Source organism: Hyperoodon ampullatus (genome assembly GCF_949752795.1).
Source record: "Hyperoodon ampullatus genome assembly, chromosome: 14".
Lineage (NCBI taxonomy): Eukaryota > Metazoa > Chordata > Mammalia > Artiodactyla > Ziphiidae > Hyperoodon > Hyperoodon ampullatus.
The window spans coordinates 14,181,028-14,198,271 of record NC_136927.1 but is presented as its reverse complement, the minus strand read 5'-3'; the positions used below and the strand labels follow the sequence as shown (position 1 = coordinate 14,198,271).

General features: G+C 38.5%; 1 protein-coding gene across 1 annotated transcript in view; it reads right to left on the bottom strand.

Moving 5' to 3' along the window:
* The window catches only part of HAO1 (hydroxyacid oxidase 1), a gene marked incomplete at both ends in the record, with an annotated part of 57,992 nt that overhangs the window by 15,731 nt on the left and 25,017 nt on the right, over positions 1-17,244 (bottom strand). The window contains 2 exons of the mRNA XM_079719597.1: positions 7,712-7,887; positions 16,158-16,413. Coding sequence (XP_079575723.1) covers positions 7,712-7,887; positions 16,158-16,413 — 432 coding nt within the window. The remainder of the gene's footprint in view (positions 1-7,711; positions 7,888-16,157; positions 16,414-17,244) is intronic.

Sequence of the window (17,244 nt, the reverse complement as noted above, 5' to 3'; positions counted from 1 at the left end):
AATAGGAGAAAATATTTGAAAATGAAGTGACTGACAGGGATTAATCTCCAAAATATGCAAACAGCTCATGCAGCTCAATATCAAAACAACAAACAACATAATCCAAAAATGGGCAGAAGACCTAAATAGACATTTCTTCAAAGAAGATATACAGATTGCCAACAAGCACATGAAAGGATGCTCAACATCACTAATCATTAGAGAAATGCAAGTCAAAACTACAGTGAGGTATCAACTCACACTGGTAAGAATGGCCATCGTCAAAAAATCTACAAACAATAAATGCTGGAGAGTTGTGGAGAAAAGGAAACCCTCTTTCACTGTTGATGGGAATGTAAATTGGTAGAGCTGCTAAGGAGAACAGTATGGAGGTTCCTTAAAAAACTAAAAATAGAACTAGCATACAACCCAGCAATCCCACTACTGGGCATATACCCCGAGAAAACCATAATTCAAAAAGAGTCATGTATCCCAATGTTCATTGAAGCACTATTTACAATAGCCGGGACCTGGAAGCAACGTAAGTTTCCATAAACAGATGAATTGATAAAGAAGATATGGCACATATATACAATGGAATATTACTTGGCCATAAAAGGAAATGAAAATGAGTTATTTGTAGTGAGGTGGATGGACCTAGATTCTGTCATACTGAGTGAAGTAAGTCAGAAAGAGAAAAACAAATACCATATGCTAACACATATATATGGAATCTAAAAAAAAAATGTTCCTGATGTACCTAGGGGCAGGACAAGAATAAAGACTCAGATGTAGAGAATGGACTTGAGGACATGGGGAGGGGGAAGGGTAAGCTGGGACTAAGTGAGAGAGTGGCATGGACATATATACACTAACAAATATAAAATAAATAGCTAGTGGGAAGCAGCTGCATAACACAGGGACATCAGCTTGGTGCTTTGTGTCCCCTTAGACAGGTGGGATAGGGAGGGTAGGAGGGAGATGCAAGAGGGAGGAGATATGGGGTATATGTTTATGTATAGCTGATTCAGTATGTTATAAAGTAGAAACTAACACACCATTGTAAAGCAATGATACTCCAATAAAGATGTTAAAAAAAAACATTTTGGGAGATATACCATGTTCTTGGATTGGAAGAATCAATATTGTGAAAAGGACTATACTACCCAAAGCAATCTACACATTCAATGAAATCCCTCTCAAATTACCAATGACATTTTTTTACAGAACTAAAACAAAAAATCTTAAAATTTGTATGGAAACACAAAAGACCCTGAATAGTCAAAGAAATAGTCAAACCAATCTTTTCTGAGGGGAAAAAAACAGAGGTGGAAGAATCAGACTCCCTGAGTCCAAATTAAATTACAAAGCTACAGTCATCAAGACAATATGGTACTGGCACAAAAACTGAAATATAGATCAGTGGAAGAGGATGGAAAGCCCAGAGATAAACCCACACACCTACGGTCAACTAATCTATGACAAAGGAGGCAAGGATATACAATGGAGAAAAGACAGTCTCTTCAGTAAGTGGTGCTGGGAAAACTGGACAGCTACATGTAAAAGAATGAACTTATAACATTCCCTAACACCATACACAAAAATAAACTGAAAATTGATTACAGACCCAAATATAAGGCCAGATGCTATAAAACTCTTAGAGAAAAACATAAGAAAAACACTGACATAAATCACAGCAAGATCTTTTTTGACCCACCTCCTAGAGTAATGGAAATAAAAACAGAGAAAAAAAATGGAACCTAATGATACCTAAAAGTTTTTGCACAGCAAAGGAAACTATAAACAAGCTGAAAAGACAACCCTCAGATCGGGAGAAAATATTTGTAAACGAATTAATGGACAAAGATTAATCTCCAAAATATACAAGCATTTCATGCAGCTCAATATTAAAAAAACAAACAACCCAATCCAAAAATGGGCAGAAGACCTAAATAGACATTTCTCCAAAGAAGACCTACAGATGGCCAAGAAGCACATTAAAAAGTGCTCAACATCACTAATTATTAGAGAAATGCAAATCAAATCTACAATGTGGTATCACCTCACACCAGTTAGAATGGGCATCATCAGAAAATCTACAAACAACAAATGCTGGAGAGGGTGTGGAGAGAAAGGAACCCTCTTGCACTGTTGGTGGGAATGTAAATTGATACAGCCACTATGGAGAACAGTATGGAGTTTCCTTACAAAACTAAAAATAGAATTACCATATGACCCAGCAATCCCACTACTGAGCATATACCTAGAGAAAACCATAATTCAAAAAGCCACAGGCACCCCAATGTTCATTGCAGCACTATTTACAATAGCCAGGTCATGGAAGCAACCTAAATGCCCATTGACAGACAAGTAGATAAAGAAGATGTGGTACATATATACAACGGAATACTACTCAGCCATAAAAAGGAACGAAACTGGATCATTTGTAGAGACATGGATGGACCTAGAGACTGTCATACTGAGTGAAGTAAGTCAGAAAGAGAAAAACAAATATTGTATATTAACTCAAGGCATTCTGAAATGCCTTGTGATGCTAAATTTTTCACTTATATACAAAGAAGAAAGACTAGGGAGCTAATATAGGCTTCCGGAGCTGTTTTGCAAATCAATTTTATTCCTGCCAAGTCTTTGCCTGGAGAAGAAATTCTTAGAACTCCATGTGGGACAAGACAAGGAAAGTCAACTGAGGGGCTACTGCACTGTGAACTTCAGTGTCAGAATGAGGACAGTATCATGGCATGTTGTGAAGGTCATCCACCCATAGGTTGTCCCAGCACCCATTTATTTCATTAAAAAGAAGCAAGTTATTATGCCAAGTTTTCTATTGTTGCACTAGGGGGACAGGATTATTGGCTGGTATGTGAGCTTCACAAACAGAACTGCAATTAATCCCCTTGCTTTTCAGTTTCCACTTTTCATCCCCCATCTCTGTCACACTTACACACTAGACACCCAGAGCCCCCTGATGCATCCCATGATATGACTTGCTCCTGCTGTCAGCAGTCTCACCAAGACTACCTGCAGAGGCAGTTTTCTTTTCACTTTCCTCCTGTCAACATGATCTCTTACATTTTGTTTCTTTCATAAATTTCTTGAGGTTTCTCTGCTGTTTGTGCCTCTCATTTTCCTTTGCTTTGTTGTCATAAGTGTTATGTATTTTTGGATTTCTATACTTTAATTTCAGTGGGGTCTTAGTTTTGATAAGAGTGTTTTGAACCAAAAGCCCAATATACCATCATTTAAAACATGTTTGAAAAATGGTTCTCTAAAGACACAGCCTTAATACAGTGCAGTCCAATAGAACTTTGCTGTGATGATAGAAATGTTACAGATCTGTGTGGTTCCATAAAGTAGCACATGTAGCCATAGAGTAATGGGAGTGTGGCAGTGTAAGTGAGAAACTGGAATTTTACCTTTATTTAATTTTAATTAACTTGAATGGCCACACTTGGCTAGTAGCTGCCATATTGGCTAGTTCAGCTTTAATGTTTACATGAGTTTACTACTCTGATAAAAAGATGTAGTGTGGTATTTTTCTAAAAGTCGAGATATAACCATATGTATAACCTTAATGAACAATGTAAAATGTATTTGGAATTGCCCTGGTTATCTAGTTGTGTATGTGATACCAAACATAAAATCAAAATTTAAAAAATCAGAATATATGAACTATATATGAACCCTGTGATTCAAGATGTACGAAATCCTCCTATGTATATGCAGATACCTGCCACCGTGTAGCTATAACCTGTTTTGAGATATTGAATACTGTCAATAAACTGATCCTACACAGTATGAAAAAGAGATTACACCTTAGGCTTAGTAATAAGACCACTTATATTTGAATCCTGTATCTGCTACTTGCTTGCCATGTAAGTGGCAAGTGATTTAACTTTTTCTTGTGCATCAGTGTACTAAATTACAAAATGGGTATAAAGATGCACATAAGATTGGTTTGTGGATTAAAGGAGTTGAATGAATACTTCGAAAGTGCCTGACACATGTTGAGCACTCAGATGAATATGCACTATTATTATTATTATTATTTTCATCTGATGGTGCAGGGAGTGTTAACTAAGAAGATGAGTAGGTAGAAGAAGATTCATTTGCTGGACAATTTTGGCAAGTTTGTTTGAGTTTTGTTTATAACAATAAATTTTCATCCTAGTGAGGATTATGGTTATTATGAGCCTTTCATTTTGAAGTAAGTGCTACTTAAGTCATAGTTTGTTGTCTTCTATCATTTCAAGTGGTTTTCTGTGTTCTTCCAGGCAGTGTTGGGAATGTAGGGAGAAAAGACAGAGTGGTTTGCTCAGAAGATAGGATCATGAGTATCTAGAGAAAAAAGAAAGTAATCATTTAGGACCAGATACGAGCCCCTTTCACTACTTACTTATGAAATCTTGTCCATCGTTTTACATTTTATTTTAACCCAGAGAGAAAAATATTTCCGTAACGAGAGGGTCAAAACGGTTTTAGCAAAATGTTGATGAATCTTTGATATTTTCATTAATCCCTAGAGTTTACTGGTATGCCATTCCACATTTGTCGATTTGCCAGTTAATACACTAATTGATCGACAAACACAATAGTCAATAGTGAACAGCACTATTTGCTATCTTATTGACACATTATTTCCATACTTAATCTAAAATACCAAAGTGAAATGTAAGTACTCAAGATTTACACTCAAGCCCTTGGAGTTTCTGACCCAGGACTCTGTGCTATCTCAACAGGAGTTTAGTAACTAAATCCTAGCTCCATGGCAGCAGCTTTGTACACAATCCAGGAATGCTGAATATTCTTTGAAAATGTCTTTAAAAACTGTAGATAGGAAAATAATGAGTTAGAGAAGTTTCTGAGAGACCAAAAGCCACTTCAGAAGTGAGACAGCCTAGTTTAAAATTTTTTTAATTAAAAAAAACCCCACAACTCTAAAAAGCATATGTCTGCTCAAATGCCATTTGTTAGCGTGAGTTCTGGCAAAGACCTAATCCTGCTTCAAGTACATGTTTGGAGTTTGTGTTAGTTTTCCAAAGGCAGAGTTTAACCACAGCAAGAGATTACATCTTGCAGTCCAATTTGCATTCATTAGAATGCAATTCTTAAAATGGTGGTAAGGGGGGATGTTTCACTGAGATCTTCTCAGTTGCCCATGATTTCATGTTCCTACAAACATAATCTGTGTCTTTCTGGGAAAATGGAAATGAAAGAGGATAGATGACTCTCAGTCAGTCCATGTGACTTCTGGATGAAGATCTGTGAAATATTGACACCTGAATTTCCCACAACTGGCCTTGCCACACCTGTCTCCCCTCCACCCAGATTGAGCATGTGTACCACCTGATGTAGCTGTTGTCATAGTGATGATCCTTGTTTGTTAAATAAATGAAATGAATAGCTACAGAAAAACTAGACAATGTAAACTGTACATGTATAGATAAGTTATTTCCTTTCAAATGCCAAATGCCCTATCTCTCCTTCTCTTGCTTTTGTGCTCTCTCTAATTATAGACATTCATGTAGTTTCCACTGAGGATTTTACTTAACAAACATTTGGACTGTGTACTGGGTGCAAAACATAATGAAAATATGACAAGCAAGTAAATAATACATATGGATAAGAAGAAAAAAGAGAGGTGATGGTGGTGGTGGTGGTCCTTGGTAAAAGTGACCACAGAATGAAGTTCTAGAAGCCAAAGTATTTTTCAACATAACACATGATAGTAAAGTCTAATTCAATAGATTCATGTCATATCCTAGAGGACAAAGTTGTAGAAAATTATATATACTGGGAATACAAAATTGAAAAGTTGGTTAAAAAATTAAATGACCTTGGTGTTTTTAAGCCAACTGCCCTGGGCCACTTCTGTGATGAGAGTGAATTAAATACTTGAAACAGCACTAATTTTGTAAAATAACTACACTCTCTCAGATTCCTCACTGCCATTACTGTAGGTCAGTCACAGTCATCTCTTGTCTGGGCAAAACAGTTTCCTAAAATGCCTCCTTGACCACAGTTTGGTCACCTCCATTGAGAAGGTCCATTACACAAAGCATGATTTTTCTAAGATGTTAATCTGATGAGGTGGCTTCCCTGATCAATATTCTTAGTGGTGCTCAACAATCTTAAAGTCTACATTCTCTAATATGGCTTATATGTTTTAACACTGTTAACTTGTGACTGCTGTGTTTTGTCATGATTGAAGTCTGAAAAAGAGTCTTTTGACCTGATATCATGGCAAAACTCAAGGATCACCTTTCATTCTGCAATGAAACCTTCCCTAATTCACTTTTATAATTGTCTAAAGCCTATTTTCACTCTCACCCTTATGCTGCATAGATTTCAGTCTTAGCACCTGTTAACATCTTATTGCACCCAAATTCTTGTTTTTATGTCTGTCTCCCACAAGAATGGGGTGTCGTTTTGGTCAAGGACCTCAAATTATTTTATTTTAGCACACAGTAAGCAGGATAAATGTTTATGAAATGAATGAGTGAGTGAATAATTGAATGGATGAATGAATGTGGCAGATCTTCAGGTTAATACTTTAGTACCTGCAGTTGAATATAGCTACAATCATGGACTACAATATGGATGCAAGCAAGGTCAGTGAAACTGTTGTTTAAAGGTGTCTGTAATATCAGGGTATGCTCAATGAAGTATAATCCACAGAAATTTTGAACTAAGACAATGGTCAACAGGAAAGAATGTGACAATTTTGTTTTAAAATCACAGATTAAGACAGATCTGGATTTAAACATATCTCCACTACTTAAAAGCTTCATTAGGCCCATTCTTTTACTTGTATTAGCTTATTTATGTGTACAGAATATTAAATAAAGTCGAGGACATGCCTAGAGTTTTATAAATAGGGGCTATGGGGCTCATACATATTCAAGTAAAGCCTATGAAAAAGTTTTGCTTCTATGTCATTGTTAACCTTGAGATAAGTTAATAGAATCTCTCATCCTAGAGCCACTTACTTAAACATTTCCATTTAAAATAATATGTTTTGGGCAGTTATTCATATAACAGTACTTAAGAACTATATTCAAAGGCAAGAAAACATTTTTGTGGGTGAACACATTTACACTCCAAATTATTATAGTCATTGGTACCTCCCTGTGGGATTTGCATACATGTGGATACTGGGGAAGTGGTGAAGTTCCTTAATACCTACGGCTTGATATTTGAGGATTTTAATGTTCTTGTCAGCCTTTCTTTAAAGGGAGGTGATGTGGGACTCACCACACTCAAAAAGTCAGTTCTAGTCATTGGTACTGGGAGGGAACAAAAGAAAAAGAGAAAAGGCTCTTTAAACAGGTCTGGCTGTCATAATATCATCCTTGGGGCTTCTTGTTGTCTGAGAGCAGCTGTTGGCAGCTTTCAACCAAAGCAATGAACTCAAGACCTTCTACCTAGATTTTGCCAAGCTCTGTGATTTGATGACAGTTCCAAAATAAGGCAATGGCATCCCAATTCTTTAGAAAAGGTAACTTCTTAATTCATGAGAATCCTGTTCTCCTTCAGAATGCTACCTAAGAAGGAGGAAATACTTACTCACTAACACCAAAAGGGAGAGTTGAGAGATAAGATGTCTCTATTTCCATACTAATTTTTCCTGATTATTTTCCCTGAAAAAGTATTATGATCATATCCATAAAGAATCATAAAATCATGGTCAACTCAAGTAGAGAAATAAACAAACCTCTCAAAATGCCTTTTGCAACAATGGGCAGGGATGTCAGTCTTCTCAGCCATTTAATATCCTCCCAGCTGATAGATGGGTCTATTGCTTTAGCCACATATGCAGCAAGTCCACTGTTGTCTCCAAAATTTTCCTTGGGAGAAAATGCTAAATCATTGGTTTCAAAATTTTTCATTCTGAAATAAAGAATTACATAAAATGAGATATTTCCCAAAGTTAAAGATATCTTTACAATGACTCATTCAATGAAAAAAAAAAAAAAAACAGGGTTCCCTTTTCAAATCAATGGGCTGTTCACTCTTCAACCATCTACAGATTGACTGCATTTACATTTTCCATGTTTTGGTGGAGGATTCCAGGCTAAATGTGACAATCGAGTGGACTTAATTGGTCACTTAAAGTTTATTTTACATCTTAGGTTTTTTACATAAATAAATCAGTTTAAAGGAGAAACGTTTGGTCAAGTTTAAATATCTCTACCTTTTTAATTAGGTTATGAATATAAACAATAAATTTGATGCTATTTTCAGCCAGCAATGCATACTAATCATAAAGATGAACACTTGCTTGGCGCATTACAATTTACAAAGGGCATTCATATAGCCACAATTTTAAAAGCTTTTGGAAAATAAAATTAATACTCTATAATTCCTATTTTACGTAGAAAATAAAACCAAAGCTGCAGAATGAGATGCCCCCAAGTATAAAACTAGCTAAGGCAGCATTTGAGTTCCAAACTGGGTCTCTTGACTCCTAATTACATTTTCTTCACTCAGATCTCAATTGCATTCTGGTAATTGCATTTGACTTCAGAAATCTTTCAAAGTCCTTGTGGAAAATTCTAGAGGAGACTGGAACTGCAGTAACATGTGTTAACAACTTCTGTCTGTTGTCGCTGTAGACTCTTTTCCCTGTCCTACTATTAGTGTGGTGGTGGTGGTGTTGGGCATAGGGAGAATTGGGAAGTGTTTCCCAGCAAATGAGTTGTCAGCTCTTGCTTTTCCCTCTGCCATTTAGTTGCTTTCTGTGAGGCTCTCTGCCTGCTGACTAAGACTCCCCAATCTTCCAGACAATCCTGACCAAGACATGAGTTTTCCAATTATCAAGACCTTCCTTACTTTGCCTGTGATGTGATGGTTAGTTTTGTCAGCTTAACTGGGCTAAGGGATGCCTAGGTAACTGGGTAGAACATTATTTCTGGGTGTTTCTGTGAGATTAGCATGTAAATCAGTAGATTGAGGAAAGATGTGGGTGGGCATCTTCCAATCTGTTGAGGCCCCAAGTAGAACAAAAAGGTGGAGGAAGGACAAATTCATTCTCTCAGTTTGAGCTGGGATGTCCATCATCTCCTGCTCTTGCACATTGGAGCTATTGGTTGTTAAACCTTCTGGCTTGACCAGGACTTACACTATGGGCTCCCAGTTCTTGGGCCTTCACACTCAGACTGGGACTTACACTATTGGCTCCCCTGGTTCTCAGGCCTTTGGATTTGGACTTGTACTACTCTGGCTTTCCTGGGCCTCCAGCTTGTAGATAGTAGATTGTTGGATTTCTTAGCCTCCATAATTGTGTGAGCCAATCCCTCATACTAAATCTTTCTATAGATATAGATACTGATATATAGATATGGATATCCCATTGGTTCTGTTTCTCTGGAGAACCTGACTAATACATATGACTTTTTCTTGCTCTTGGAGCCTGAGTCACCATCTAGGCAGAGGACTCAACTTGTCAAGGGTGTTGATATATAAATACCCCAGCTCCTTCACACATAGGCAGACTAACTCTGAGAAGTATTCTACAAGATCTCCCAGAGTTTCCCAGCAGTGTTAAACTTTAGTTGCCCATAGCTGTAGCTGTCTTGAAAACATGTCCATTGTTCACTACCTCCCCTCCCTTGCACCTCTTCCCTACTCCTTTCATTTTCCAGAAGAACTACTTGTACTCAAAACAGTGCCTCTCACTCTGCTCCTAAAGGAACCCAAACTGAGTCACATCCCATTGAGTTGCTGCCTTCTCCTATGTCTAATTTTGTTAACCCAGCTTAGAACAGTATTTTTCTAATTCATCTGTAAGACTCTGCTACTGGCTTACTCTATACCTGACGTCTTTTCTCTTAGTCTAATATCCTGATATCTTGACTAGATTTTGGCAGTTCTCCAAGCTAGGGATAAAATCTTTCCTGCCTGCACCTCTGACCACTAACTGGATTGATGGCTATCTGGATACACAATGGCACCATCCATGTGACTTACCTGCCCTACAGACCCAAATCCAATTACCTACTTCATTTCTCTAAAAGGCTGACTTTGAATGATGAAAATGATCTGGACTCACCTTGTTGTTCTGCACATTATAAATTACCATGCTAGCCAATGTCTTCTTTGCATAAAAGTACAGCTGTATCTCTCACTTAGTCATAGGTTTTTATTCCCTTCCACTGGCTCTGCCACTGAACACAGAAAGGATCTTGGAGCCAAGGCTATAACAATTTTTATATAAACTTAGAAGCACATAGGCACACTATTTTTATTTTTTTTTAAGAGAATCATAAGACTTCAGGACTTCCCTGGCGGTCCCGCGGTTAAGACTCCATGCTTCCACTGCAGGAGGCATGGGTTCAATCCCTGGTTGGGAAATTAAGATCCCGCATGCTGCACTGTGCAGCCAAAAAAAAAAAAAAAAAAAGAGAGAGAGTGAATCATAAGACTTCAATACAAAATTAGGTTTAATGCTTTTAGTGTGCTTTCAGCTAAAATAGCTGGTTGTGTAGCTTGGGTGGCATCTATTAACATAAGGACATGAACATTCACATCCCAAGTAACTCTTTTCAACCACTGGCAAAGTTTTCTCAATAAGGATTGAATAGTTAGTCTAATAATTTCATTGACTCAGGTGGCCATTAAAAATCACAGAAAATTCCAACTCCATGAGAGTCATACTGGTATCCATCTATTTGCTGAGTTTTGGTTTGGATTTTAGCTGAAATACTTGGGATTTTTTTTTTTTAATCAAACCACTTAGGGTTTTACATTTTATCACAGACTTTGGCCTTCTGTGGTCCTCCTAACTTTAATTAAGCTAACCTTCTGATCAATAAACATACCCTTACTATGGAGAGCTATTCCATTACTTAGAAATGATATTAAGTGATATTAAATGACAAACTTCTAAATAATATTGTTAATAAGAAAAAGGTCCAGTCTGTCTATCCTATAGCAAAACCAAGGGAAAAAATAAAAGAATAATATCTGTATGTGTATATTCTCTGCATAGCACCCTACCCCCATCCCAAACAAGCTACAGTGTTTCAGCAGGGGTGGGGTGAAAGGGTGAAATGGATAGGAAAAAACAGAAACATGGATAAAATTATATAAATAACTGTTGTTATTCTTGGATGGTGAAATGCAGATCAACACTTGAATGAATGTTGCCTTACAGAAATTTCAGGGCACAATGAAGCCTTGTTGTTACTCTAAAACGTTGTTCAAAGCCAGAAGCCAAGAAAAAGTTTTCAGATATCTTGACAGAGACCCACGATGGAGTGTTTTACCCATGGCTCTGAAGGAAACCTCCATGAATGCTATTTTTATTAGAATTATGACATATACACAGAAAAACACTTAAAGCGGCTTCTGATAACCAAAGTACTCCATTTCATAAGGAAGGAAAAGAGCAACATCAAAATAATAACATGATTACTTGGGACTTAATTCTCCAAATCCCAATCTTTTTAATGACCCAAAGGCAAGGGATAGGATTTCTTCTTTGTAAGAGACTCATTGTGCCTTGAATGGCCCCCAAATATGCTTTTTAATCTAATATAAAAATGATCTTAGTTTTTAGTAAGTTAGTATTATACAAAGGTAACAACTACTAAAGAAAGCTAACTTTATTAAATAACCAGTTGTAACGTTGATAAAGATGACTATTACTGAGAAATATACAATATTTTGCATTATAAGTATTGATAACGTGACATTAAAGATATAAAGATAAAGCCATATGTCTCCACTCTGGGAAACAAACTATAAAATAACAAACGGTATAACACATGGTATCAACACAACATGAGAGAGAGACATTCATAATACATTATAGAAATTGGTGCATGGAACACTAGCATTTAATTCTGTGGTTAGGAAAACATTTCTATTGATTGCGTAGCCCTGCTAATTTCTTCTTCAGTGTGGCTGGGCAATTGGCAGAAAGGTTCAGGGCAAGGATTTTAAGTATGAGCCCAGACCCTCGTTCAACTTCTTACTGATCTTGTTTTATTGGGTAAATCTCTTATGATTTAGCACATTTTTATTGACTGATTCAACATTACTTATTTAGCACCTACTGTGTGCCAGTGTTTTAGTAAAATGGTCAAAAATGCCTGCCACCTAGGGTTGATATTCTAGCAAAGGAGACAGAAACTAAACAGGAACATAATAAGTAATTTATGAAGCATGTTAGAATATAAGTGCTATACAAAATAAAGAAAAAAGAAGAGCAGAATAAGAGGAATGCGATCTGGTAGATGCTTAACTTGAAAGTTTAAATATGGTAAACATGGTCTCAATGAGAAGATACCTTGTAGAGGAAATTGGCAGATCTGTGCTATTGTAGTTGTGTCCTGTTGCTGCTATAACACACACACACACCTAGAGGCTTTAAAGTGACACAAATTTATCATATTACAGTTCTGGAGGTCAGAAGCCCAAAATGTATCTCATTGGACTAAACTCAAGGTGTCGATAGGGCTGTTTTCCTTCCAGAAGCTGTAGGGAAGAATCCGTTTCCTTTCTTTGTCTAGCTTCTAGAAACCACCTACAGTCCCTGATTCCCCACGCTATCACTCATATCCCTGCTTCTCTCATTGCATCTTTTTCTCTGACTCTGACCCTCCTGCTTTGCTCTTATAAGAATGCTTTCCATTACTGTGATAATCCAGAACAATTATCCCATCTTGAGATCCTTAACTTAATCACATCTGCAAAGTCCATTTTACCAGGTAAAGTATTAATAACATATTCACAGTTTCCAGGGATCAAAACATGGACATCTTTGGGAGGTCATTATTCTGTTTAATATTATGTGAATTATGCTGTGAACGTTTTCCTAACCAATCATTTAGAGGCTGTTGGGTCATGTACAAAGTCCTCCTTCAAATCCTTTTCTTCCCTCCACCTCCACAACCCAAGATCCTCACACATATTGTGTCTCTATTCTGATCTCTACTGTTTATTTTTTTATTTTTGTTTCCCAACATAAAGACATGTAGAGTCACCCCTGATGTCAAAATGTAAAGGAAGTGAAGTTAGTCATCACTGATTTGAGGAAAGAACTTTACAGGCAGAGGGAAGAGTCAATTTTGAGGCTCTAAGGGGCAGGTATGTTTGGCATGTTGAAAGAACAGTAGGAAAGCCAGAGGTTCTAGGAAGAGTGAATGAAGTTGAGGGTGCTGGGCAGTGAGGTCAGAGAAGCAAGGGGGACACTCACTGGCCACTTTTATCCAGAGAGACCGGGGAAGACAGTGCAGTCTGGTCTCTTTTTGTGGGCTGTGCTCTGGCTGTTGTGATGAATACATCATTTCAGGGCATAAGGAAGCATGTCCCTGGGCAAATCATCAAAAGTGTAGGTGTTATGATTTACCTTGATCTTAGTCGATGATTGGAAATTTCTTTTCTTTTAACTGCCTTGGTGCTGCACTGAAGAGCCAAATCTTAACCCGGGGTAAATGAGCCACCTCTGTGGGGCATGGAGATGGATGAAGGTCCCTGTCTCAGAGCCTCAGGAACCAGTCTGGTGAATTGGCTTCAATCCTCTCCTCTGCCAAGAGCAGATGAGAATTCGCTTTACTCCCCCTGAGTTTCGGGGACCTCTGGGCCACTTATACTGCACACATACGTGTGTTTTGCATATGGACCAAGCAGAGATTACCAAACTCCTGAACTCTGGCTGGTCCCAGACGCCAGGAGTCAGGTCCCGCCCCCTCCCCTCCAGGCAGAGGAAGCCGTGAGGGTTGGAAGGAGCCGCCGCTTTACAGACTCATTCTCCTCTGGATTTCCTGCCTCCCTTGCCTGCCAAACCTCATTCTGAACAGCCCGGCTTCACCTTCTATGAGTCAGGTCAGTTGAGGAAAGAAACCTGATTTCATATCAGGCTGTAACAGATGAGCTTTTTGGTAGCATGTGGCTTCCAGCGGAAGCCTGGGCCTCCCATCATGTGCTCTGCCTTCACTGCTGAATGTGGGCCCTAGGGTGCTGCCCCCCTCAAGCCCACAGGGACAAACAGGGCCAGTGTATGCACTGGGGGCCAGGACACCAGCAAGGGGTGTTTCCTGTGTTCCCCGTAGCCTGGATGTGTGGCTCATTATTTGATCATCTTCAGACGGGAGATGTGACAAGCTGGGGAGCCGTGGCCACTCCTGTGCACATCGACAGCTGAAAAGGGCCTTTGTCTCCCAGTCCCTCACGTCATCTGGGCAGGAGCCTGGGAGCAAAAAGGGGGAAAAAGCAAAACAGCCTTCCCATTCCTGGCTAAATGGCCCTGGCACCCAGGAGCAAGAGATACTGGCCAGAATTAACACGTGTCATCCCCCATCTAAGTAGATACTGCTCTGAAACACTTTTTTATTATCCAGAGCAAGAAACTGTTTCCTAATCTTAAAGAAAACTTACTGTATTATTTATTATTGTTGTTGTTGCTAGTAGAAGTGGTAAGAGGAGGAGGAAAAGGAATAGTAAATTCCTTTTTAAATGGCCGAAGCGAAACAATGAGGGACACTTCCTGTCAGAAGCCGAAATACTCGGAAACTAATTATTTCAGAAAGTCTACAAATGAAGGCAACCAAAATAGAGAAATAATGTGAATAGAGGTTTCATATTAAGGAAATTTGAAACCATCTACTTTCTGACGAATTTGGCAAGAAGTAGGAATATGTCAGGGACGTTTGTTTTTGTTTTTGTTCTCTTAGAAAGACAGGATGTTTGGGCAACTCAGTGTTGGGATGCGTGGAGCGGGGTGATTGACAGCTGTCAGGGGGAGCACTTTACCATTGGGTCATTGACGGTATCCCATACAGAAATAATATCTTAAACTTACCTGGAAGTGTCACGGAGATAACATCACACAGCTCATTTACATATGGTTTAACAGCAAGATTTTATGCATAGTAGCTTATACTTAAATAAGTATACACACAGCAGAGCTATATGACAGTTATGTGACACTTACATAAGACTATGGACTTATGTGATGCATGAGAGACATCCCATTCTCTAATACATATGGAGTTCCTGGCTTCCAACAATCTTATTGTCCTTATGTGGAATGCTGATTTGATTTTGAATCTTTTAGATTTTGGATCTTTCAAAAGGATTAACTTTATATGTAGACAAAATAAGCAACAGTCCGTGTGAAGTGAGGTCTAGGATTCCAAAGAAGGCATCCCTCATTTCCTGTACTCTGATGGATGCTTTGAAATCCCATCATCAAAATGTCCTCCATGAAAACTAAGATTTGGGTTCCTGGTCAAATAGTTTTAGCCCTATGAAAAACATAAGGGCAGATTTTGGTGGGAACTGAGGGAAGGTAAAAATGAAGGGGAGGGGAGATCTGTAGCTTAAGGAGGTTGGGGGTCTTTCTCAGTAAACTCCATTGAGTTTCTAGCTTTAACTCAAGATGATTCTAATCTTTTACAGGGAAAAGGACAACAATTCCCTGCTGATGGATGGGCTCACAGTTTAGTTTTAGATTACTAGATACATTGTTTTAGCTAAGATGAATGAATGAGTAAATGGATGAAAGAATGAATGAACCAGTGAATAAGTTAATGCATCTTGATCCATGGGTGAACCACAACAAAAGAGGGATATTGCTGAAAGAAGGAGTAGTAGATGAAGGAGCAAGTGTGTGGCTTCTTTTGTCTCCATTCTTTTAGCTTTCTTCAATCTTCCTTGCCAGAGTTGTTCCAAATACAATAAAAATAAAATTAAAAGGGGGCTTTTTTATTTCAGCAGACAAAGAAATAGGGTATTAGGATCACAATAACAAGCTGTTGTTTAGGTTAAATTAAATATCTTCTGTCTATATGGCAATTCATCTTACTCAAAGCCCTTAATGCACTCTGAGACATAATTTTTTTTTTGACTTTTACAAGTATACAGCAATTCCTGTCTCTGTTTTTATAGCTCAAGTACGTGACACCCATATAAGGGGTGTGATTTGCTGAGGATTATGTGGATATTTGACAATGGCACCATCTCTAGAACCCAGACTTTATCATCCCTAGACAAATCGCAGTCAACCATACTTTGGGACCAACATTTTGTGAAGATCTAATTCCCCAGGGCACCCACATAGAAACTGGAGAAAGTCTTTGGAGCTGGATCATGACAAGAGCAGAGAGAATTAGAAAACCAGCTCAGGGACCCAGTGATCAGAGGCCCATGGTTACCTGAGTTGGGGTGGCAGTTTGAACCTGTTACGCACATCATCGAAGCGGTTGCCCAAGTAAGGTGTGTCCACCGTCACAAATATGGCCTTGTATCCCATCCACTCAGCCCGCCGCACCAGCTTCTTGGTAACCTCACGGTCCTTGTAGATGTACAGCTGCAGCCAGCGAAGTGCCTCAGGACCAGCTTCTGCCACTTCTTCAATTGAGGAGGTAGCCCAGGAGCTCAGCATCATGCCTGTTCCCAGTGATCTGCAAGCTTAGGAAGAAAGAAGATCAAAGTCAGTCTGGCATTTTCCCTACTCCAAAGTCTTCAAGTTATGGTTCCAGGGGTAAAGCCATCTCCAAGGGCAATTTGGAAATCAGAAGTTAAGTCTTTAAAAGTAAGAAATATGCATTCCATTCCACACTCTGTGAACTGATCTTGAAGACAAAAATGACTCAAATAGCCAAAGATGTGCTATGTATTCGGATAAAAAAATTGGGAGCATCTTGAATCTCCAACTTTAGGGGATTAGATAATCTATAGTTCATAAATAAAATGAAATATACACACCCATGAAAAGTAATATTTTTTGTGATGGTTAATTTTATGTGTCAGCTTGGCTAAGCAATTGTTCCCAGATATTTGCTCAAATATGTCCAGGATGTTGCTATGAAGATATATTTTTAAAGGAGGTTAGCATTTAAATCAGTGGACTTTAACTAAAGCAGATTACTCTCCATAATGTGAATGGGCCTCATCTAATAAGTTGAAGGCCTTAAGAAAAAGACTGACTGTTCTTGAGGAAGAGGGAATTCTGTCAGCAGGCTGCCTGCAGACTCAACACCAACTCTGCTCTTCCTGGGTCTCTAACATGCCAGCCATAGATTTTGTACTTACCAGTCTGCACAGTTGTATGAGCCAATTCCTTAAATCTCTCTCTCTCTCTCTCTCTCTCTCTCTCTGTCTCACAATCCCTCTTTCATTCCACCCCTCTTCTTTTTCTGACTATGACAGTTACAAAAGAATGACATTGACAGACATAGACAGTTTTTCAAGGTATATTAAGAAAGCAAGGAATTCCCTGGCAGTCCAGTGGTTAGTACT